Source organism: Lissotriton vulgaris, chromosome 10 (assembly GCF_964263255.1).
Source record: "Lissotriton vulgaris chromosome 10, aLisVul1.2, whole genome shotgun sequence".
Taxonomy (NCBI): Eukaryota; Metazoa; Chordata; class Amphibia; order Caudata; family Salamandridae; genus Lissotriton; species Lissotriton vulgaris.
The window spans coordinates 1,071,939,540-1,071,965,561 of NC_141698.1; the positions used below are offsets into that span (position 1 = coordinate 1,071,939,540).

The following is a 26,022-nucleotide window of genomic DNA, read 5'->3' on the forward strand; positions in this document are numbered from 1 at the left end:
CTCCCAGCAGAGCAGTTTCCGTGGAGAAGCCTGCTCGGAATCCGGACGAGACGGATGAAGGAGAGAGTTTTCTTCAGTAAAAAGAGTAAAGGTGGAGTACACGTGTCTTTCCAGAAGTTTGGAAAAAGCAGGGAGAAGTGAAATGGGTCTGTAATTTGACAATTTTTCAGGGTCTGCTGTAGGTTTCTTTAGAAGTGGACTCACCATGGCATGTTTCCAAAGTGTGGGAACTATAGAGAGCTTCAAGGAAGAGTTTAGTGTGTCAACAATGATTCCAAGGGAGGGGGTATCCAGTTGTTTCATTATTTTGATCGGCATAGGATCGCAAGGGGAGCCAGATTTGATGGTTTTGAAAATGGACTTTAATGGGTCAATCGTAATAAGAGGCCAGTGTTCCAAGGTCTGATTGACAATGGGGGCATACTCCAAGTCAGCCTGAGAGGGAGTGTCATTTTTGTTACTGAATGAATATTTTTTTTTTGTTTGGTTACTGAAAACCATTACATAAAACCAAAATACAAAATCGCAGCATTACAAAAGTTAAAATCAAAATACAATTTATCTAGTTGCTCCTTAGGACCCGGGAATTCCGAGTGAAAGGGTTCATGTGTCCACAGGAGACTCTATAACCCGACTAATAGAAATCATCGGCATTGCCCGTGCTTGGAAGATGAATTTTCCGAAAGCCGCCATATGCTTTACCGTGGACAAAGTATAAAGATAGCTAAGACCCTCCTTTGCAGTGCGGGACCCAGATTGTCTTAGTAATGGCCTAAGATAAAGACTACGGGCCAGACGCAGGGCCGGGCAGCAGAAGAGGAGGTGGGACAAAGACTTGCGTTTATACATGCAAAGATAGCATTCCCGGACTCCTGAGCATGCCTTACCACCTGGATATAGTTCATTTAGGGGCAATGGGTGAAGTCTGTACGCCAAGATCTTATGAAGTGCGGTGCGGCCCACGTGAGATGAGGTTTAGCGGTGTGCAGTATGTGCGGGAGACGCAAAGTCTCATGCAAGCCTTTTCTTCCAAGCGCCTCCAGATCCAGTTCCCGTGACCTCGCACGTACTTGTTTTTTAATTGCGTTTTTGATGGCAGAATATTTAACGTGTTCAGGGTTCCATGAATCCGTAGCGAGGTTAAGCTGGTCTTTTTGTTTTTTTTTGTTACTGTTGATTTCTACAATTAGTATATCTATTGTTCGAGGCATATGGGCTGCAGATGGTACATTATGAATAGATCGCCATCTGGTGTTGGGCTCGGATGATTGCACTTTGTTTTTCTCTTGGAGAGTCTTTTGTCCCTTGGTGACTCCTCCCTTGGTTGGTAGTGCGCATGGGCATCGGCTCCATCCTTAGATTGTTTTTTTCCGCCATCGGGTTCGGATGAAGATCGAGACGCTCCAGATCAACTTCACAAGAAAGTGATTTTCGGCGCGTATTCCCTTTCCAATTCGACGGTATTGTTATTCGAACGCGTTCATTTCCATTCCGGCGCGTTACAAATTCAAAATAAAGAGAAAAACTTGAATCTACGTCGAAGAACAGGAGGCCTTTCTCGACGCAGTCAAGCCCGGGGTCCATGGAAAGGACTCCATTCAAAAAATGTCCAACGTGTGGTGCTAAGTTCCCACACAAGGACCTACACGAGGTGTGCAACCTTTGTCTATCGCCTGAACACGAATCCAGGGATTGCGAAGCCTGCGCAGCATTCTCCTCCAAGCTAACGATTAGAAATCGTCGGGCTAGAAGACGCGAGGTTTACAGAATGCAGGCGGAGGAGATCCCGGAGCTGTTCGGAGACGAACAAATCGAGGAAGAAGAGGACCAGTCGGGGTCGGAAGGGGACCAGTCGGAGACGGAAGAACTCATCGAGCAACAAACCGTGAGTGACGACGTCCCCTTACCAAAAAACCGACCCCGTGCGGTGACGACCCCGCCCTTGGGCCCGGTCAAACCGCTGAAAAGAGTTTCCGACGCCCCGCCATTAGGCCCGGCAACGAAACCGAAACTGAAACCGAAGCATTCGGACTCCCACCATGTTGGATCCGAGAAAAGGGCGACATCGACTTCGGCACCGAGGCTACATGCAAGGGAGAGCTCGGTATCGAAGCATTCCATGTCGAAGCATAAATATGACTCTTCGCCCAAGAGACACTCGATACCAAGAAAGTCGGAATCGAGCAAACATTCGGTGTCGAAAACGACAAGATCTGAAGATCGAAAGCAAAAGCACCTCTCGGAACCAGAACCCTCGGTACCGATTCAGGAGCAACAGACAGATCCCAAACAAAAGATCTTGTTTATTGATCCACAAACGGGGAAAGTGGTCACAAAGAAGAGAAAGAGCGAACAACCAGAAGATAAACCTCTTCCTCTAAAAAAGAGAACAATGGGGACGAATATAACTCCTCCTGCTTCTCCTCGTCCTAAAGCCACTCCCTCTTCTCCTATTCCTCACAATAGGCCACGCACACCAAGACCAGCTACACCTCAGTCAGATGTAGACAGTGACATGGGGGAGGGAGAACCTCAGGGGGATGAAGAAACGATCCCAGATGAGGAGGATCCATGGGAAAATTATGATGTAGGGTCAGATGAGGACAACGACCCAGAGCTATATCCCTCAAAGCCTTCACCACCTGAGGATAACACAGGCTTTGTGCAACTTATTAATAGGGCAGCAAAATACCATAAGGTAGATGTACATACAGAACCTCAAATAGAGGATTTCTTGTTAGAGACGCTACCTAATGCACAAAGAACATCAGGTACTCTTCCTATGTTAAAGGGTCTTCTTACTCACACTGATGAGATATTCGAAAACCCAGTGAGAGCCAGGGTGTTAAACCCAAGAATTGATAAAAAATACAAAGCGGCTCCAAAGGACCCCATATTTATTAGAGGGCATGTACCGCTAGACTCGCTAGTGGTCTCAAACGCTCGCAAAAGAGCAAACTCATTATCTACAGGAGAGGCCCCTCCACCAGATAAAGAGTCGAAGTTAATAGATGCATCAGGCAAAAGGGTAGCATCACAGGCAGCGAATAGCTGGCGTATAGCCAATACACAAGCACTACTCGCACGTTACGACAGGGCACATTACGATGAGTTAGAAAAACTTCTCATACATCTCCCAAAGGAACATCAAAAAAGGGCAGATCAATTAATACAGGAAGGAAAAATAATAACAAATACTTCCATTAAATGTGCATTAGACGCGGCAGACACCGCAGCGAGATCGATTAACACTAGCGTCATGCTAAGAAGGCACGCATGGCTTAGAATCTCAGGATTCAAACAGGAGGTACAAACAGCCCTACTGAACAAACCATTTGATCAAAAGACATTGTTTGGGTCAAGCACAGACGAGACATTAGAGAAAATGAAGAAAGATACTGAAACGGCTAAGTCAATGGGAGCATTGCAACAGCCAACACACAGAGGTTCCTTTCGTAGATCCACCTATAGAGGGGGCTCAAAGAACACAGGAACGAATCAACAATCCACATCTTTCACTCCAACATCACCCAGAGGTAATTCAAGAGGCAATTACAGAGGTAATAACAATAAGGGAAGAGGCCGCGGAAATAACAATAACCGCAACGCCTCAACACCAAAACAGTGACTTCATAGAACTCCCCCCAGACCACATAACACCGGTCGGGGGACGTCTATCACAGTTCCTACCTGTCTGGGAAAACATCACGTCAGACAAGTGGGTGAGACAAATTATCCAACATGGTTATTGCCTAGAACTCACAGATACCCCACCAAACATCCCTCCCAGACAGCGTCCAATGAGTCAGGATCATCTAACATTGTTAAGGGAAGAGGTGCTAGCACTTCTACAAAAGCATGCAATAGAGAAGGTACCAAAAGATCAACAGGGCACAGGAGTATACTCTCTATACTTCCTCATCCCCAAAAAGGACGGGTCCTTACGACCAATATTAGACCTCAGACCTCTCAATGCTTACATAAACTCGGAGCACTTCCACATGGTCACGCTCCAACAAGTACTTCCTTTACTGAAGAAAGGGGACTTTCTTTCTACACTGGATCTAAAAGACGCTTACTTCCATATCCCAATTCACAAAGCCCACAGAAAATACCTAAGGTTTGTGTTAGAAGGACAACACTATCAGTTCAAAGTCCTTCCATTCGGTGTCACAACAGCACCGAGAGTGTTCACAAAATGCCTAGCTGTGGTGGCAGCACACCTAAGAAGACAACAAATACACGTCTTCCCATACTTGGACGATTGGCTGATAAAGGCCAAGTCAAAGGAAGAATGTCTTCACAACACGCAGAAGACAATTCAATTGCTGCACCACCTAGGGTTCACGGTGAACTACAAAAAATCACACCTGCAACCAAACCAGATTCAACAATACCTGGGGGCTACAGTAGACACAGAAAAGGCAACAGCATACCCCAACCCAGTCAGAGTACAGACAATGATCGGGTTAATACAAAAATTTCAACCACAACACTCACTACCAGCACGAGTGTTTATGCAACTATTAGGCATGATGTCCTCCTGCATACTGCTAATACCACATGCCAGACTACAAATGCGTCCACTACAAGAGTGTCTAGCGACACAGTGGAATCAGGCTCAAGGGCAGATTACAGATCTGGTGTTGGTAGACGACCGGACGTATCGCTCTCTGAAGTGGTGGAACACAGAAAACATTTCCAAGGGACGGTCGTTCCTAGAGCCGATTCCACAAGTAATAATAACAGCGGACGCATCGCTCTCCGGATGGGGAGCGCATATGGACAAATACACAGTACAGGGAAAGTGGAGTGTGCAGCAAAAGAAACTGCACATCAACTACCTAGAGCTATTAGCAATATTTCTAGCACTAAAAGCTTTCCAAATGCAGATAACAGCCAAAGCAGTCCTGATCAGAACAGACAACATGACTGCAATGTATTATATTCAAAAACAGGGGGGGACACACTCTCTCCAACTGTCCAGACTAGCACAGGACATATGGAGATGGGCCATTCCTCAAAAGATCTACCTGTTAGCGGAACACCTACCAGGAATTCAAAACCAAATAGCAGACATCCTAAGCAGACAGTCGGAACAAGTGCACGAATGGGAGCTGCACGACCAAATACTACAGCCATTCTTCCAAAAATGGGGGCAACCAGAGATAGATCTGTTTGCAAATCATCAGAACGCAAAATGCAAAGAATTCGCATCCAGGTACCCACACCAAAGGTCCCAAGGCAATGCGCTGTGGATAAATTGGTCCAACAGATTTGCTTACGCGTTCCCTCCTCTACCACTAATTCCATTACTGGTTCGGAAACTGCAACAACATTCAATGACAATGATACTAGTGGCACCCACGTGGGCAAGACAGCCGTGGTTCACCACACTGCTACAACTCTCACAAGTACCACATCAAAAGCTAAGGTTATTACCCATGCATCTTACACAGAACCATGGAGAAATAATGCACCCAGATCCCAAACAACTGAACCTAGCGATCTGGCTCCTGAGGTCATAGAGTTTGGGTATTTAGATTTACCACCAGAATGCATGGAAATCATTAAACAAGCAAGACGTCCTACCACCAGAGCATGCTATGCAGCAAAATGGAAGAGGTTTGCTATACACTGTAACAGTAAACACATCAACCCTCTGGACGCATCCACTAAACAAATCATTTGCTATCTGTTACACTTACAGCAGTGTAACCTAGCATATACCTCTATCAGAGTGCATCTGGCAGCTATAGCGGCATACCTACAAAACAGACAGCATCTGTCACTGTTCAAAGTACCAGCAATTAAAGCTTTCATGGAAGGACTCAAAAGAGTCATCCCACCAAGAAGGCCACCTTCCCCAGTCTGGAATCTCAACATAGTACTTACCAGACTAATGGGGCCACCATTTGAGCCTATGCATAGGTGTGAAATACAATTCCTCACATGGAAGGTAGCCTTCCTAATAGCTATCACGTCACTTAGAAGAGTAAGTGAGTTGCAGGCCTTTACGATTCAAGAACCATTTATGCAGCTACACCAAAATAAAGTGGTTCTGAGAACAAACCCAAAATTCTTACCGAAGGTTATTTCAGCATTCCACATCAATCAGTCAGTGGAATTACCGGTTTTCTTTCCAAAACCACAAACAGTAGCTGAAAGAGCCCTACATACACTGGATGTTAGAAGGGCCATATTGTATTATATAGAAAGAACACAAACTTTCAGAAAGACAAAACAGCTATTTGTTGCGTTTTCTCCCACACATAAAGGCAATCCCATCTCCAAAGCGGGCATTGCCAGATGGATTGTAAAATGCATTCAAATATGCTATATAAAAGCAAAGAGAACATTAACTGTTCCTCCTAGAGCTCACTCTACACGTAAACTAGGAGCATCTATGGCATTTCTAGGGAACATTCCACTAGATGACATATGCAAAGCGGCTACCTGGGTTACACCGCACACCTTCACAAAACACTATTGTGTAGATGTGCACACAACACAACAAGCTAGAGTGGGACAGGCAGTATTAAAAACATTGTTTCAGACAGTTGCAACAGACACGGGCGACCACCGCTAGGGAGAGAACTGCTATATAGTCTATTCATAATGTACCATCTGCAGCCCATATGCCTCGAACGGAATATGCTACTTACCAGTATGCATCTGTTCTTGGCATAGAGGGCTGCAGAGTGGTACATGCCCTCCCAGCCTCCCCGGAAACCTGTGTCTGTTCCAACAATATCTTATTTAGATACATTTACATGGGCAATCTTATCTGTATTCTACTACACTACTCCATCTAACCCTACTATGGCAAAACAATCTAAGGATGGAGCCGATGCCCATGCGCACTACCAACCAAGGGAGGAGTCACCAAGGGACAAAAGACTCTCCAAGAGAAAAACAAAGTGCAATCATCCGAGCCCAACACCAGATGGCGATCTATTCATAATGTACCACTCTGCAGCCCTCTATGCCAAGAACAGATGCATACTGGTAAGTAGCATATTCCTTTTGGGTGAAGAAATGAGCGAGGTCCTGACATTGTCCCTCATTTAGCGGGCGGCCAGTTGCTGTAGTTTGAGCCCCTGTTAGTTTTTGAACTGTGTTAAACAGTGTTTTCGCTCTATTTGCAGCTCCATGATGGCGTTGGAAACGTACAGGCCACGGGCTTTCGTGCATGCTGTATGGTATAAGTTTCTTGCGTTTTGATACCATCTTTTTTTGTCAGGCGCGTAGTCTTTTCTCCACTGTCTTTCTAGTACCTTACATTTGGATTTCTCATTTTTAAGTGAGTCGTAAAACCAAGGGGCTGGGGGACGATGGCTATTTCCCTTAGTGTGAGGGGTGGGTAGGCAAATCTCAGCAGCATTGCTGAGCCATTGTTGGGTTGCTATTGCTATACTTTCCATGCTTTGGCCTTTATTGGGGGGGTTTACGCCGAGTACTGTGTTGAGTTTAGAAATGTCTAGAGTTTTCCAGTTTTTTCTTGATGTGGCTGGGAAAACAGAAGAAACGGCTGGTAATTTAAGACCAAATTTAATTAAATAATTGTCAGACCAGCATACGGGAGTAGTATCCTGCCACGACAGTTCGGTGAGATTAGTGAATAACGGGTCGAGCAGATGCCCAGCCTTGTGAGTAGGTCCAGAGTTTAGAAGTCTGATGTTTAACGCTGTCAGATCTTCTAGCAAATTTGTGCAAGTCGTGTTCAGTTGGTCCTCCAAGTGTAGATTGAGGTCTCCCCAAAGTGAAAAAATGTTTGAGGCCAAATGAAATGGTGTAATATAGTTAGCTAAATTGGAAGCCCATTGAGTGCAGTTCCCGGGGGGCCGGTACATCAAAATGCTGGATAACGTGAAGTTAGGGTTCATAGTAATTTTAAAAAATGCGGCTTCACAGTCTAGAATATCTACAGGATCAAGGGTACATTTAAGTGTTTTGTTATAGATGATAGCGATTCCACCCCCAGTTTTTAGAGCTCTGTTTTTCCTAACTATCGCATAATTGGAAGGGAGAGCAGTGGCTACATCGAGGCCAGCACAATCATGTAACCAGGTTTCAGTCAGAAATAATGCACTGGGTTGGTCATCTAGTATCAGATTAAAAATGTCTAACATATGTTTAGGTAAGAAACGACAGTTGATACTGTAGAACAGGAAGTCTTGATCATTAGGACTGACTTGTTTATGGCGCTTTCTATATCTTTTCCTGCGATCAGGTTGAGGTTGAATGTTAGATAGTGTAAGACTACAGTTGGGGCAAGTAGCATTTCCTGTATGATGTACCTCGAGTATTGTGCAGTCGTCCTGCTTGATGGAGCGCAATGCTTTAAGCTGGTCAGACGTCATTACCTGCCTAGTCCGTGTCGGTGAGACATAGCCCTCTGCCCCGTGCCCCGTCCTGGCCTGGACGGGCACAGACGGGCTAGTAATTGGCGTGTCTTCGGCGCGGGGACGGCACGGTCGCTGCGCGCATCCGCTGCGCGTATTAGGGGGCATCTAGGTTTTGTAGAGGCCGTGCTAGCGTTCAGCACCGCCTCCCCACACTCTCACCCAATCAATGCCCGGCACCAGGAGGGAACCCGGAAGAAGGTACCGCCCTGCACCCTCATCTTCAATCCAGCCTAGCGCTTGCGGTGGACCGGGGTAGCAGGGGCGACAAAGATCGCCACAAGATTATCGTGAGAAGAGTGCCATACAATTTTTAAAAAAGTGAAGTGCATCCGTGCAATTTTAAAACCAAAATTCACACACAGCTTTTAAAATATTCAGGGTTGCGCTCTGTGTAATTCTTCAATCAATTTACACAGAAGCTTTTAGTTAGTTCTAGGTCGCGCTGCGAACATAAAATGCGCGCGTGCACCAGATTTACTCAACTGCAAAGGGGAGACTGGCTGTGCGCGATAGACCTACAGGATGCATACTTCCACGTGCCCATTGCACAGAAACACCGGAAGTTCCTGCGATTCCAAGTCGGCGCCAATCACTATCAATACACAGTGTTACCGTTCGGGCTGAAGTCTGCGCCCAGGACCTTTTCCAAATGCATGGCAGTGGTAGCGGCACACCTGAGAAAGAACAAGGTGTTTGTCTACCCATACCTGGACGATTGGTTGATCAAGGCATCCTCCTTCTCGGAAGATCAAGCGCACTTCCAGAAGACGTCCGTTCTCTTGAACAAACTGGGGTTGCACATCAACATGTCCAAGTCCGTCCCGACTCCGGTCCAATGCCTACAGTACTTGGGAGTCTCCATCAATACGCTGTCAGCAAGCGTGTCTCCTTCGGAGGAAAGACGTTTATCACTCCTATGGAAGGCTCAGGCTCTTATGACCGCTCCATCTACGACAGTGAGGACGGTGTCTTCTCTTCTGGGGTCGATGGCCTCTTGTATCTTCCACACGCACGGCTACACATGAGACCGCTGCAGGAGTATCTGGAGGATCAGTGGGACCAGAGGAGAGGAAACTGGGACGACAGGATACGACTGTCTCTGCATGCTCTACAGTCTCTGAAATGGTGGTGTTCAGCGGAGAATCTCCTCAAGGGGGTTCCCTTCCACAAGGACATTCCCAATAAGACTATCATGATGGATGCTTCTCTCCACGGCTGGGGAGCGCATTCCGGGGAATTACAGATTCAGGGAACGTGGTCCCAGACAGAGTCCACGTATCACATCAATTTTCTGGAACTCAGAGCTGTTCACTTGGCACTGAAGGTCTTTCATCCTTCCTTCCAGACCAACTCTGCTTGTACAGACGGACAATACGACCACAATGTATTACCTCAACAAGCAGGGGAGCTCGAGATCGCGCACCCTGTCGCAGGAGGTGCAGGTGATCTGGCACTGGCTTCTTGCCAGAGGACTGATGATAACGGCTAGTCATCTACCAGGTGTGCAGAATGTTCAAGCGGACGCACTGAGCAGACTGATCCAGGAAAACCACGAATTGCTCATCAACGACGAAGTACTCAGACGTTTTCGCCAGGTGGGGCACTCCAGACATGGATCTGTTCGCTACCGCCGAAAACAGCAAATGTTGAGACTTCGCATCCAGGTACTACCAGCAGGGAACGCTGGGGAATGCGTTATGGATCGACTGGTCGAACAGCTTTCTGTACGCTTTTCCACCCATTCCCCTGATTCCGGCAGTGCTCATCAAGCTGGCCCAGTCCAGGGCGCGGATGATACTGATTGCCCCGGAATGGCCCAGGCAGTGGTGGTTCACGGACCTGCTTCACCGGTCTCGCCTTCCTCACATTCGGCTGCCATGCCGGCAGGACCTGCTCACGAAGTTCGGGGGCCAGATGGTGCACCCCAATCTCTCGTCCTTGAGTTTGGCGGCATGGCTCCTGAGATAGTGCAATATGGCCATTTGAATCTCCCTGCAGAGTGTATGGACATACTGAAGGAAGCCAAGAGACCTTCCACTAGGACTTCTTATGCGTACAAGTGGAAGAGATTTTGCATATGGTGCAAGTCCAAGAACTATGATCCAACGACATGTAAGGAAGATGTCATCCTTCCGTACCTTTTACATTTAGCGCAGTCTGGCCTTAATGTTTATTCCATTAAGGTCCATCTCGCTGCGCTGACTGCCTACAAGAAATGCCCTTCACAGACCTCCTTCTTCCAGATCCCTGTGATCAAAGATTTTTTGGAAAGCTTGAAGAAAGTGTTTCCTCCCGTACGACTTCCCTCGCCTTCATGGGAATTGAATGTGGTGCTGTCCAGATTGATGAAGGAACCTTTTGAACCTATTCATAAGGCTTCGTTGCAGCACCTGTCCTGGAAGGCAGCTTTCCTCATGGCCATTACATCGGCCCGCAGGGTGAGTGAAATTCGGGCGTTGTGTTGCCAAGAACCTTATACTGTATTTCATGCTGCTAAGGTTGTTATGCGTGCTCGCCCTAAATTTCTTCTTAAGGTTATTTCTGATTTCCATGTTAACCAGACCATAACTTTACCTACGTTTTTTCAGAATCCTTCCTCTCCAGCGGAAAGGTCTCTACATTCCCTGGATGTCAGGAGGGTGTTGAAATTTTATCTGGATAAAACCAAGGATATTCGTAGGTCAGACCAATTGTTTATCAATTATGGGTCAGTCAGGACAGGTCTTGCTACCTCAAAACAGTTCATTTCGATGTGGATCGTGTCCTGTATATAGTTGTGTTATCAAAAGGATAATAAGACCTTAGGGGGTAAACCTAAGGCTCATTCCACCAGGGGCAAAACTGCCACGACTGCTTTGTTACGTAATGTTCCCATTGCAGAAATCTGCAGGGGGCGGCAACTTGGAAGTCGGTCCATACCTTTGCTAAGCATTACTGTCTGGACTCTGACTTCAGGGCAGACGCTCAGGTTGGGCAGGCTTCGCTGCGAAATCTGTTCGCACAGTAGTGATGTTGTACTTCTTTTCTCCACCGCCGCTTTGGTATGGGGATGGGCTTGTCATTCTATTCACTAGATTATGACTATACACAGAGATCCCCTACTACAGAAGGAGTAGTTTCTGTCCTGTAACTCCAGTTCTGTAGTAGGGGTATCTCTGTTATAGTCATAAGCGCCCGCCCTCCTCCCCGGTGGAGTAAGATTTTGATGTGACTTTTTGAAGGCATATAACGATATGCCTTCAAAAAGAACTGAAAGTTAATGGGATCTGCTGGGCATTCTGGGATACTGAGAAAGTTCTGGAAAGTTTTCTTAAAGGCACGGTATCCCTTTTTGAGCCACATAATGGCAGCCTATGGGGCTTGTCTGTCCTCCCCTTCCTCTCTATCATTCCAGAGGCTTTGTTGGTAAAAGGGGGAGTTTTTTTCTCTATGAAGAAAACTAGGCAACCTGTGCTGTTTGTGGTTTTGGTGGAATGTCTAGTTGAAGTACTACAGTGTAGCCTGTGGATAAAGGCTGCATTATCTGTTTTTAAATTCTCTCTTAAGTGTCTGTGCAGGTCTGCATTTTTAGACACCTTAAGAGATTATTTTTGATTGCTCCGGGGTCCACGCTCATGAGCGGGACTATTCACTAGATTATGACTATAACAGAGATACCCCTACTACAGAACTGGAGTTACAGGACAGAAACTACTCCTTAAGGGAATGGGCCTAAGGCCTTTTTTCAGTTAGCTATACTGCTAATCATTGCTTTTTTATACACCGGAAGCTTCCGTCTCGACGACAAGGAAATGATTCAGGTATGTGAATCTATGAAAGCTTCTAATACTGGAGAACTACAGTTACAGGTACGTAACGTGTGTTCTTATTGGTTTGAAGGTGAGTTATCGGTCTTCGGAGTTGAGTTTCTGGGGTTAGAACCAGGGTCAAGGGTGCACTCAAAGAGTACCCTCAGCGGCACCAGGGCAGCAGAGTGCCTGGGCCCAATAATATCCAATGGGAGATAGGGGGTCCTCTGCTTGGTGGCTGCTCACGGGCAAGCCTTTTGGATGTGGAAGCAAAGCTCCTAGGGTTTAGCTCAGGGCAAAGGGGGGGTTCAAGTTAGCACAAAAGGTGCACCCACAGTGGCGGGCCGGTGCAGAGTGCTGATTTGGCGTTGGGTGCCCTGTTGTTTTCAAAGGGAGCTGCTGGTTTGGGATTTTGGCTGCAGGCTCGATCCAGGAAGTCTTCAGGGAGGAATCAACACCTGGGCAGGTAAGTTGGCGGGCTCAGGGACGTGCACCTCAGGTCCTATTCTACAGGAGGCAGGCCGGCAGGATGCTGGGGTACCTTTTGAGGTGGGATTTCACCATACCGGGTCACTTGTGGTTGGGGGGGGGGGGGGGGGGGGCGGTGCTCCGTGCAGGCTGCAGAAGACATTAGGGAATCCTGGAGAAGTCAACCTGCGTTGGACTCTGACTCTGGAGTGCTGGGGAACCTTGCTGGGACCGGTGGGCCACTCGGACTGACTCTGGTCGTAGGCGACAGGTGCAGTGGTGTTTCCAGGTGTCTGTTTTCTTTGTTTTCAGCAGGCTCATACTATTGCTTTGAAGATTCTTTTGAACAGAGCTGCTGTTCACAGGAGATCCGGTCTTTGTTGAAGGCAGTTAATCTACCCCGGGGACCTGGAGGTCTTTGACTGCAGGACAAGGCAACTTTTGGCGCAGGATCTCCCTGACACTGTGGACGGGCTGGTAGGGCTGGGGCCAAGTCAGTTCTTCTCTGCAGTCTCCTTTTCTGGGCATTGTCTTTCATCCTTCTTCATAGATTGCGGATATCTGTCTTCTTAGTTCAGGGCTGCCCCCTAAATACTCTATTTAGGGGCCGTTTTAGGGGTATCGAGGTCAGTAGTCCATTGGCTACTGGCCTTAGGTGATTACACCCTTGGTGTGCTTTCCCCACGTGGTGGAGTGGGCACAATCCCTGATCCTAATTGGAGAGTGCCTGCCATCTGCAGGATGGTGGGCACTGAAGAGTGGGCTTCACCTCCCCTCCCCCACCTGAGGGGTGGCGTTGGGCAACGGTGGGCACACCTGAGCTGCTCTAATTTGTCCTGCCTGTCTTCATGCCGAAAAGGGGGTAATACAGGAAGGGGGCCTTCTCCTGATAGCAAGGAGACTGGGGGTTGTGTTACAAAGGCAGCAAGGCCTTTGAAGCTCCCCTGCCACAGATGGCTGTTCCTGACCTTGGGGAGGTGTGACCACCTCATCGCAGGAAAGGCTTTGTTTATGGGCCCAGGGAGTGAAGGCTCCCACCCCAGCAGTCCAGAAACATGTCTTGTGGTGGCAGGCTGGTGTTACCAGTCAGGGAACCCACCAGAGGCTTGTAGTTTTTATGGGGCATATCAGAGATGGCTTCTGAGTGCATTGTATAATAAATCCCACACTGGAATCAGTGTGGGTTTATTATGCTGAGAAGTTTGCTACCAAACGTCCCAGAATTCAGTAAAACCATTATGGTGCTGTGGAGTTTGTAATGTCAAACTCCCAGACCATATACTCCTTTATAGCTTTACTGCACTTACAATGTCTAAGAATGGACTTAGACACTGTAGGGGTACAGTGCTCATGCAACTGCACCCTCACCAGTGGTATAGTGCACCCAGCTAGAGAGGAGTCCTACCTATAGTATAAGCAGTGGGTTGCGGGCATGGCACACAAGTATGTGTGCCATGTCAACTCTCCACTTTTCTCTTCAACAAAACATGCAGCACTGCTGTGTGTGTTTTTTTGAAGGGTAAAGAACCTCTAAGGGTGGCACAATATGTGCTGCAGCCCTTGGAGGCCTTCCCTGGTCACCGTGCCCTTGGTACCCATGGCACCTTTTATAAGAAACTTACATGTGGCCAGAGAGGTGCCAATTATGAGTACCAATGTACAGTTTTGGGAAATTACCCAGGGAACCTGTGCCCTGGGAACCTTATTGGTGGTCCCCAGGGCACACCAAGTCAAAGTGCTAAAAAAAGCTGAGTCTTAACCCTGATCTCCCAAGAAACTATCGCCCCATGCCCCATTTCCCTCCTTCCAGGGATTAGTAAGTTTGTTGAGAAACATGTAAATCTTGTCCTCTGCACATTTTTGGAGTTTCACAATCTCCTTCCCCCCTTATAGACTGGCTTCCGACCCCAACAGGGTACAGAAACGGTCTCTTAGCAGTAGTCGAAGAGTCCAGGAGAATCTTGTCTCAAGGAGGCACTGCGGCTATTATCCTTTTGGATCTCAGTGTAGCTTTTGTCACTGTTAATCACCACACTTTAGTCTGTAGACTCAGGAATATGGGGATGGCTAGGGGGGCCATTGCGTGGCTGCAATCTTTCCTGGAAGACAGGTCTTTTCAGGTTTTCGAGGGAGATATCAGCTCGAAACGGATGCCTCTCTGCAGCGGTGTTCCACAGGGATCCTCTTTAAGCCCTACTCTTTTTAATGTATATATGAGACCGCTAGCTGCGATAGTTCTCCCGTTAGGTGTTAAGCTTGTCACCTACACCAACGATACACAACTCCTTGTGCCCCTAAACCACCCCGATAACTTTTCTCCCGGTCTTGGCCCATGCTTGGAGAAGGTGGCCTAGTGGATGGAGCTCTCATGTTTAAAATTAAATGGAGACAGGACTGAGTTGGTGCTACTAGGCAATTCCCCTATTTGTAAGATAGGATTGCTGTCGCCAGTTTGGCTCGGCCCCGCTCCCATCCAAAGAACAGATTAAAAGTCTGGGTTTTTGGCTTGATCGAGAGTTGAATTTCAAGCATCAGGCTTTGAAATTGGCGGCCACCTGTTATGGAATCCTTTGGATGGTTCGGAAAGTTCTTCCTCTTCTACCTTTCCTTGCAAGGAGACTTATGGTCCAAGCCCTAATTCTTTTTCGCCTGGACTACGAGAACGCTCTTACCTGGGAGCCCCTCTTGCTAACATCGCAAAGTTACAGACTTCTGTAAAAAAAAACTGTGCAGCGCGTCTCCTTCTTCGGCTCCCTAGCCACCAATCCGCTAAACCAGCACTTAATACTCTTCACTGGCTTCCCATACAGGAGAGAATTACATTTAAGGCTCTCTGCATTGTTCACAAGTCATTAGCAGGGAGAGGGCTGCATATTAATCGGTCCATTATCTCTCCCTATCGTCGAAACAGGTGCCTGCGCTCTGGCAATCTCCGCCTCACCTTAGTTCCCAGAATTCAAAAGGCGAGAAGCGGTGGCCGTCTGTTCTCCTTTAGTGCTGCCAGGTTATGGAACACCCTCCCCATTTGTCAGAAGTCGAATCATTTGGCTTTTCCAAAACTACTCAAAACATGTTTTTTCCTTAATCTTGCCTAGTAGTTCTGTTATCTGTGCATAACTGCTGTGAGCGTTGGGATGCCCTCGGGTAGCTACGCCCTCCATAAATGTTTTTTCATTAATTCATTCAGCAGAAATCTGGCAAAAAGTGTGGGGGGTGTTACTGCAACAGAAACCCTGTTTCCTACAAACAATAGCTCTGGTGACTTGAGTGGCGTTATCAGTGGTGTCTTCTTTCTTCCTCCTCCTTTCCTCAGATCTCCCTCTGTGAGTCTTTTGTAGCCATGGTTTACGTCCCTGTTGAAGTAGATGCTTCCCTGGAGGCCCTTTGCTTCTTTTTGCCCTTCAACATCATGTCCCCCAATTTACCTCTTAGTTTAATTCTCTCTGTGACTTTGGGGTTATTCCTAGGCATGTTAGAGCATGTCACATTCCTAGATTGATTGACAGCCCACCATACAGACCTGATTAGGGGTGGCATGGGGCAGATGCAGCTTTTTTCCTTCTTTATGAAGAGCATGTTGTAGGAGGCTGGCTCAGTATATCGTGTCCACCTATGGTGAGGCACTGAGTCCAGGCAACTCTTAGTAATAGTGTTTAGGTCCCTGAAAACCAGAGCTTTCAAGGGGTAACTGTAGAGAGCATCTAAGGCTTATTCAGTAGGGAGTAAAGCTGGTACATTTACTACTATAGTCAGTAAGCTTTTCACATAAGAAAGAACCACACCAGGAAAGTATAAAATACTTTGGATTTATTAATACACATGAGACACTAAGTTGGTATGTCTACTACCTGGAGAGATCATCTACACACAAGAAATTCTTCAGAAATAGGTAAGTCGCTTAGAAAAACACATATGGAGGATCTGGCGTGAACCATATATTGAAATAGTGGAATGTGAGGAAGGTACCAAAACGAGACTGGTACCCAAGGATGGAGGACCCCAAGGGAAACGTGGAACCACCGAAGGTGAGTAGCCAGGGACGCCAAAGCGCCAGGGTGCAGAGTGGTTACACAGGATCAAACGTCCATAGGATAACAAAGGGCAAGTCTCTGTTGGAATTTCACAGTTCTAGGACCCTTCCCAAAGGACCCCGAAGGAATCACTTGGATCAAGGAAGCCTGGAGAGCCACAGAACATGTGGACACATCAGTAACCAGGATACCTAGAGCTGAGAGCCCAGGTGCATAGGGATGAAGTAGTGTCGCAACCACCCGTAGACGCCAATAGAGGTTTGTGGAAGATCAGCAGCAACAGTGTCTCGTGGACCAGGCTGATGGAACCAGGACATGGAATCCCGATGAAAACTACCTGAAAGCAAAGGGGACAGAGTCCAAACCACCTGGATTTGACCAGGAGGCACAGGAGTACAATAAAAGCCCTAGTCTTTGGTTCTTGCTGTAGCACAGTTGAAGCAGCAGCTGTGTGGCCCAGGCGACGATTCAGGAGAACAGTAGCCTTCCACAGCTTTCCCCCGCAGGTCGACAAGTGCAGGAGTCAGTGGCCGGCAGGACCACCAACAAGCCTTGGCAGATGGCAACAACGGATTACAAGTGAAGATGCTGGGTTGCAGATCAGCAAAGTCTGTGGGACTAACCCAGCAAGGGTACGTCGGGGTCAACCCTCAGCCCACAGGAGAGCCAGCAGGAATCAATGGAGCACCCTCGAGATCCCTCTGGCAGCAAGCACTGGCAGTCGCAGGGACTCCTCGGCAGCACACAGGAGATAAAGGCCTACGATGCAGAGAATACAGGAAGGACGTCGTTCTTGGAGTTGTGGGATGCTGGAAACTGGGGCTTATTGGAGCTTGAAAATCTTTTGTGAAGCAAGCCAAAAAGCTTTGGCAACAGAAAATGGACACTGTGCACAGGGAGGCAGTTCAGGTCAGCTGAAGAGGGATTTCAGTCGCCCCAGTTGCAGTGAAGACTAGTCGGGCCTCTGGAGTACCAACCACCCTCCACGTGTGTTGCAGAGCCTTGCAATGACCGTGGGACAACCGGATCAGCAAACCAGTAGTCGTCGTTGAGGTGCCTGCAGATGCAGAGCAGTGACTCCTTCACTTCAAGCGAGATTTCTTCTTGGCTGTAATGCAAGCTCAGTCCTTGGTGGCTCGAGGATTCACAGCCATGAAGTTGCAGAACCTGAAGCACAGGCCCGAAGATGCCACAGGAATCTCCCACCGAAGCAGTATTGTCTTTAGTCCTGGCTCGAAGAACAGCAGTGTTCTTTGGACAGTCTTCAGATGAGAGGCAGTCGAATCTTACATATGTTGTTGGTACAAATCTAATGGCCTACCCTAAGGGGAGCTCTCAACCCTGGCAAGAGGAAGGACTTCTTCTGTGATCCCCCTAACAGAAGGGATCAAGGACGCTACCCAGCTGGCCTAGCCAATCAACTGCTCCCAAGGGCCAAGGATTAACATGGCAGAGTTAAGTAGCCACTTGGAGGAACTGTGGGCACCTACTTTGGGAGGAGCTGGATAGCGAGGTGAACACTCTCCTGTCCTTTGCACAGTTTAGGAGCCCTTGGTTTTCGCACAAAACTACACAAACTGTTTTTATGCCAGGAGGACACCAAATGTCCTCTTCAATACAGTCTGGTGGTGCTCTGAAGCACCCTCACCCTACAAAATTCTAAAGGAGAGGTGGTCAAACCTCTACTTTGCAGAAAGTTCTTTGCTCAGCTTCCTTCCCCTGCCCGAGTTAAGCTCATTAGCGGGGGAGGGGGGCACTGTCATGGGTCTGCAGCAACACGGACTGGAAGTCCGACCATGTAATGCTACACATAAAGGTATAGGGAAGTCCCCTAAGCAGCCCACCAGTACATGGTATCATGCAACTAACACTGGAATCTGTATAGTTGCATGATTCCAACATGTTTGATACCAAACATGAACTGGTTTGGGTGCAGCTATTATGTAGTTGGGCATCTCGACTTGCCAGCATTTGCTACAAACCTTATAATGGCTCTCCCGCGCTAAGAAAACAGAGGGAATGTAGTCCTGGGTTTGTAGGGGCAGCGCTGCTCGTGCAAGGTTACCCATGCACTTAGAACCGTGCACCCTGCCCTTGGACTGAAGGGAGTACCTTAAAGGTGACTTATAGGTTAAAAGTGCAGTGACCAGGATAAAGGGAACCTTGTATCCAAAGTAAAAGATGCAAGCACCATTTAATGCACTGGCCGCTCTGCAGACACTGTTTGCATGGGCTCCGATGGGTGGCATAATACATGCTGCAGCCCACAGGAGGGCCCTGGTATACCAATGCTCTGGATACCTCAGTACCATATACTAGGGGCTTACACTGCTAACCCTGGAAGGCCATTGTGGGATGTGCAAAGTACATACTATGGAATTTAGAGGAGAGAGCACAACCCCTAGGGGCTTTGTTAGCGGGATATTGGTGAACTACAGTCAAAACACAATGACACAAGGCAAAACGTGGGGGTATTTATGCCTCAAAGACCCTACTTTCCTGCACGTGTGTCAAACAAAGAAAGCATTCTGACTGAAAAAGTAGGCTAAAAAACCAAATCAATCAATCAGAGTATTTGTAAAGCGCGCGACTTACCAGTGAGGGGAGAGGGTGCTGCTACTGCTCGAAGGTCATGAGGAGTCTTCTGAAGGTGAGTAGGTCTTGGGTCTACCGTAGGTGGGTAGGGAGGGTGTTCCAGGTCTTGGCGGCGAGGTAGGAGTAGGATCTGCTGCCGGAGGTTGTTCGTTGGATACGGGGAACAGTGGTGAGGGCGAGGCTGGCGGAGCGGAGCTGACGGGTGGGGGTGTAGAAGCTGAGCCTGCTGTTCAGGTAGGCTGGTACGGCGTTGTGGAGTGCTTTGTGTGCGTGGGTGAGGAGCTTGAAAGAGATCCTCTTGTCGACGGGGAGCCAGTGTAGGTCTCTCAGGTGGGGGGTGATGTTGCGGCAGGGACGTTGACGGTCAGTCGGGCGGAGGCATTTTGGATGCGTTGTAGGCGTCGTAGGTGTTTGGCTGGGATTCCTGCGTAGAGTGCGTTGCCATAGTCCAGCCTGCAGCTGACGAGGGCCTGTGTCACCGTTCTTCTTGTTTCAGTCGGGATCCACTTGTAGATCCTGCGGAGGGTGTTGTAGCAGGAGGAGGCGACGGCGTTGACCTTTTTAGACATGGAGAGGGAGGAGTTGAGGATGAATCCTAGGTTGCGTGCATGATTGGTGGGTGTTGGTGCTGTTCCCAGTGTGGTCGGCCACCAGGAGTCGAACCAGGCTGATGGGGTGGGTCCAAGGACTAAAGAAAGTCTTCATTTTCTTTGTGGCAGTTAGAGACGCCCAAGGAATTTGTTTTCTGAAGAAAATAGTTTAAAAAAGCACCCCCACAGTTTCAAGGCCACACTCTCTGGAAAAACCATTGGAAAAAAGAACTGACTCGGAGGTAGCTGTCAGTGTAAGACATCATGGGACTGAAGGCCTCTAGACCACATAAAGGCACAAGGTGTTCTTGTAACTCTTCAAAGGTTAAACCTATCTGGCTTCTGTTTTTTACCTCATATTTAGATTTATGCAGCCGTTTGATCATTTAGTGGTGTTATGAGAGAGGATTTTCTGTTTTGTTTGGAAAAGTGAAATTTACAGAAAATAATGGGCCAGTGATAGGGTTGAGAGGGTGCTTCATAGTATTGGCTTTGCTGTTTTTCACATTTAATTTATATCTAGGCATGTATATTGAGTGTTCCGGCAAAGAATTCTAACCTTTACGACTTCAAAAAAGATCTCTATAATACAGAACCTAGTCTTCAAGTTAAGTAACCATTACATACCCATATATAATGTTTCTTTATTGGCTGGAATGATGAATGCATTGGACAGGAAAGTTAATTATTATGCTCTTCTTGTAGACCTTGCATTCTGTATATGTCAATTAAATCTGTGGGCATTCATAATAGATTTTCCTTCTTCCTTTAGACAAAAATCTTCATTCCTACGTAGACTTTGCTGGTGCAACAGAGATATTTTTGGAAGCGGAGTTGAGCGGAGGGGAAGGAAGTGTTGCATGGCAGCATACACAGCTCTTCAGAGAGAGCCTACAGAACGACAAGGAAACCTCATTGGAAATACTCACCACATTCAAATAACAGAGGGTCAGATGTGACTGTGGCAAATATTTGGAAATCCCCAATTAAACTTTAATAGATATGGTGTCAGCGCTGGATCCTGACTTTGATGTGAATACTCACCGTGAGCATGAGAAGAATGCTTCTACTGAAAACGACGATCAAGGAATTGAAAGGCTATACTGAGCAATGCAGAAAATATAAGAATTAGTTAATCAAACTAAATGATTAGCGTATGCACCGGATTATGACTTCTTGTCCTGCATCTGATGAAATACCCACCATTTTCCTTTTCCCTGTGTTTTTTATTTTTGATGTTTCAATTGCTTATTGTGGCTATAGAAACGGTTATGATTGTCGTTTGGCTTCACAAATATATATTTGTAGCAGCTTTTATAAGTAACTGTAAAATATTTGCAGTTCTAATCACAAATTAGAAAAGACAATCCATGAAGAATCTGTGAGCAAGAAGCATTGGTGACACCACAGGCAGAATGTCTGTCTTCATTCATTATCGGGACCAGTGAGCTGCTAGTACCTGTCGTGATGCCAGCAAGAGCCTTTAACACATTGTACACTTTTGGTGGAATGTAAATTCAAATGTAAAGCATTCCTCGATGGAGGTACTTTTCTAAATGTGGAAGGTTTTTGTGGGTTTTAAACTCTGATTGAATGACATGCGTTTACATATTGTTTAAGTAAACGCTGTTTTAGTGCTCTTAATGCAGACCGGTTTGAGCAAGTAGAGAGACATGAAAACATATTGCATTGAGACTTTTTGTGGAAAAGGGTTTTCCTATACGAGGTGTGACCTAGAACAATTGGAAGTACTTGTTATCCTCTCATTGTAAAGACCTTATCCCTAAGGTAAGAACATTGCCCGGAAATGTATTTTACCTGTTGAAAAACATTTGAGAACTTTTCATTATGTAGTGTGAATCTTATTTTAGATTCCCATGCTATGGATACTTTCCCTATCCAGTGTTTGGGCTTTAACATTTAATTGGTTTTAAACCATGTGTGCAAACCATTGGCTGGAGGCTCTTGACCGCCTAAAATCCATCATATCTCATAACCTGTCGCACACGAGGCATCCGAAGTAATGCAATGACAAAGACAACCATCCAGGAATAAGAGGTATGTCAATTAATTTTTAGATTCCAGCAATTTCATTTTTTATTAATTTGTAATCCTCAAAACTTATTTCTTAATATTTCCTCTGGCTGGAGAAAGAACGGGTATGTTGTTGCCCTCTGTGAAACAGTACCTTTGGACTGACTTTGAACTTCCATCTAATCTTAACCTTCCACAACACCCTCGGTACACCAGATGCAAAGCCATGGCAAATTTCACCCCCTGTAGTTTGGTAAACACTGAAAGAAAATCTTCTTGGGCTCAATATGCAATGGTTTTGTAGCAGAGATCTGATGGAGGTTTTTCCGCCAATGAAAGACACCTTGAACATTTCCATGATTTCAAAGTGGAGAGTTCAGATGTACAAGATGCCAAATCTGCTGTGACTGACCACAGCAGGCACCAAGGTGCAACACTGAATTTACAATGAAAGATCCTTACATTCATTCTAACTATGATAAAGAAAAACTTCAATGCCACCAAGGGAACACCAAGAACCGTTGTTAAGATCTAAGAATGCTTCTTATCGATTTAAACATAGAGGTTCTATATCAGGCATGAAAGATTAAAAATCAGCCTTGAGCCAAAAACTATGAAGAGTCAGCAATACATTCAACAACCTGCTCTGAATCAGAATATGGTGAATTTTCAATACTGAAGATTATTGCCAAAAGATGTGAACTTGCCGCCCGGCAATGTTTCAGAGACACTGATCTACAAGCATCCCATATTTTTTTTTAAAAGCCATAAATAACATTTAAGAAGGCTATATCTCAAAAGGAAGTGACTAAATAAAGATGAAATGGTAGTTACTGTATCACAAACAACAGACTTGAAATCCTGAGGAATAATACACTACCTGCTGCTGATGATACAGTAGGGAGCTAGTCAGTTTGAAAAAGATTAGGGTACAACATGTATATTCCCCATAAGAAGGTGATATTAACAGTTTCTCAATTAAACCATTCCCTCCAAAAGGAACACACAAGACTCAGAACTGTCTATTGATATTCTGGACCTCAATGCCTAACATTGAAAGAATTCCAGATGCACTTGCAGTGTAGTGCTTGTCTGTCCTTGCAATACAGAAACTGTGTATTTACCTGAACATGGAAGTTTTGGGGCTTTGCACTAAACATGCACAGTACACCCCACAAGAACTTACATTACTGATACCGAAAATATGAGCAACAAGCAACAGATTTGTAGGCGTATGTAAATCACAGACAATCCACCCAAAGGAACTAATTCATTTGGAAGTAGCAGTGGCCATTTATGTTTATGAAACACACTAAATACATTGTCCCAACAAAGGATACAAAATATTAAGATGCTACATCTGGTCACTAATAGCAGCAGTCCAATGGGACTGTACTACTGAAAGATAGGCACATGGCATTTACATACACTTTTACACCAATTCCACTAATCCCGCTAGTCAAGAAAGTCATACACTTGGCAGTGCAGTTTATACATTACAGTGACGTGTGCATGTAAGACATGCTTCCTACATCAGAGTGAGATGCTGTCAGTACTGCGATGGAAGCTTTGAGTATGCCAGGATTATAGACATGGTCTATGTAACTATAATCCATCTAGACCCAAGCTTCTTTCCAGTTTGGTATGTGACCACTGAATGTGAATGTCTACATTTACTACAAAGTTACATGTGTGTGCCTAATCAAGCTAGACCGCATACAAAATGATATGGATGTGTAAGCTGTTTGTGATATGGTGTTTACTGAGAAACCTTCCACTGCTGCCAACTGCTGTACAAGACCTACTTCAGTTGCTTCTACATACAGTAGAATGAGGCATAATAAAATCTTAAGTGAAGGTACATTTAAGTGTGTTAGTGTCTCGTACAAGAAACAGACCACACTACTAGACACCAATCATCAGAGGTTTCTAGCTAAACTTAATAATCCCACCAAGAGGGCTACCACAACCATTGTGGTACCTAAATGTAGTTCTAGCTAAAATATCGACTCCATTTGAGCCAGTGAATGAATGACCACCTAAAGAATGTATTTCAATGTTCTTTTAATAGCCATCACTTTACTTGTGTCTGCTTTTTACAGTCTCCCAATTGAAAACCTAATTGAATTTCACAAGCAAAGGTTTGTTTTTTTCCAAACACATCTGCAATTCTCCCACATAAGTAGTTTCCCCTCACACCAGTTTAAATATAATATATACATTAGGTGCTTGAATGTACTATTCATATAGATTGAATATAAGAAACACTCATCACTCTTTGAGGTAGAATTTAGAAAGCCCTACAGAGTTAAAGCTATCACGAAGACTGGCATTGCCAGTTGTGTATGTAACTAAATTCTGCTTGCTGAAAACTAACAAAAAAGACCTTTCAGTAATACCAAGAGTGCAGTGTACCTTGAAGAAGGCTGCAACCTTAATTGTCATGCAGCATTACGATACCTATATATTTGTAGACTGAAATCAGTAGAACAGTAAACTGTTGGCTGCCACTTCAACTATACATTCACCTACAGGTGAGTAGGAACACAAGTGCACCAACATTAATGCATAGTATATAATTCTATAATAAATTAAATGCTAAAAAAAAATAACTAGACATGCAGCTTGTAGCTATTCTAGTCTAATACGAGACCCACCCAAATGTCCTGTGAGGTATGAGGTGCAATAAACATGTTTTTTTAAATAGTTTACATACTGACTTAAGTTATATCTTACAACATAGCAGAGGAACAAAATACAATCCGAAGGTGGCGTTGTCTGTCAAAATCTAATCGGATGTCTTTATTCGTCATATTTCTGTGGCGTAAAAGAATAAAACACAGTAAAATCATTCAAAGTTAAAACTATCCATCACAATATAATAATCCAGTTGCATTGAGTGGAAAAGTTACAGCATTGCACATTTTTTAATTTTTAAACTCTTCCAAATATTAGAGGGGTATGTACTGCTGGAACAATGATAGAGTTGATCTGCATTGATAACATTTAAAATCTTTAAAAATTGGCAATATTAACTTATTTCTAAGCATTAGATAACAAGAGCAAAAGAACACAATCTAGGGCCGACTGACCAGACTTTCCATCACTGGGGCATACCCATAGTTCCTATAAAGTGCAACTAGTGGCAGGAAACCACCACCAAGAGAGTTAGTAAATTAAAACGAAACCTGTTGAGGACAAAGCATTGTTGTCTCTTATGAATAAAAGAGAGATAATTTTGGAGGACCTTACGGACGTGCATAGATTGTACTCATGCACCGTGGATTTAGGATTATATAATGAATACGTCTTTGCTGCAGTCTTCTCATATAACACTTCCTTTAAAATGCCATTTTCAAAGAGGGTGGAAAGATTCTGAAATTGCAAAAAGGCCCATAGTGCCAATTGACTTGCAAACCGCCTTCACATTTGCGAGCCACAGGATATTTGTGTCAGTCAAAACTCTTTTATGATCAATGCCTGACATTTAATCTTTGAAAATACATGATACTCTTCTGAGTCCATCTACTAGATGATTGAATTATGCACACCATTTCTTCTTAATCTGTATTAAGTAGCCATGAGAGGTATTTGTACATCCCCGCAGAAAACCAACAAAGAAACGTAGACATGACATGCCAGATAAATAATTATACACATTTTTAATTTACAAAAAAAGTGTATAGGGATGTGGGGTTTTACAACTTAAAAAGGAGCACTTCTATGAGGTGGTAGCTCAAGAGGGATCCTGTATTTTTAGATACCTGGATCCCCAAAAATGCATTGCTACTTTTTTTATTCTATTTTTATTATTATACAAAATATACTGAATTAATTTCTAAACTAAATATTTTGTATGTATTTGTGCATTATGGAAGAGCAAGAAATTATTATTAAATATACATATGAAATTGGAGGGGGGAGGGAACACAGAGGAGGCCATTGGCTGAGGGGAAAATGGCTCGATGTACGGCAGTGTGTTATTTTTCATGTCCTTATTATTTTAATGTTTACAATAAAATAATAAAAAAATATATATGAAATCATTTTAACTTTCTTTTTTTAAATAAATAATCCCTTTCTATGAACAATCAAAACCGATGAAGCT

At 45.3% G+C, this 26,022-nt stretch overlaps 1 protein-coding gene across 1 annotated transcript in view; it reads left to right on the forward strand.

Annotated features, from left to right (window-relative positions):
- Positions 1-26,015, forward strand: part of NGLY1 (N-glycanase 1) — a 421,608-nt gene extending 395,593 nt beyond the window's left edge. The window contains exon 12 of the mRNA XM_086942132.1: positions 20,653-26,015. Within this exon, the coding sequence (XP_086798258.1) occupies positions 20,653-20,822 (170 nt within the window). The 3' untranslated portion in view covers positions 20,823-26,015. The remainder of the gene's footprint in view (positions 1-20,652) is intronic.
- Positions 26,016-26,022: the final 7 nt, after the last annotated feature.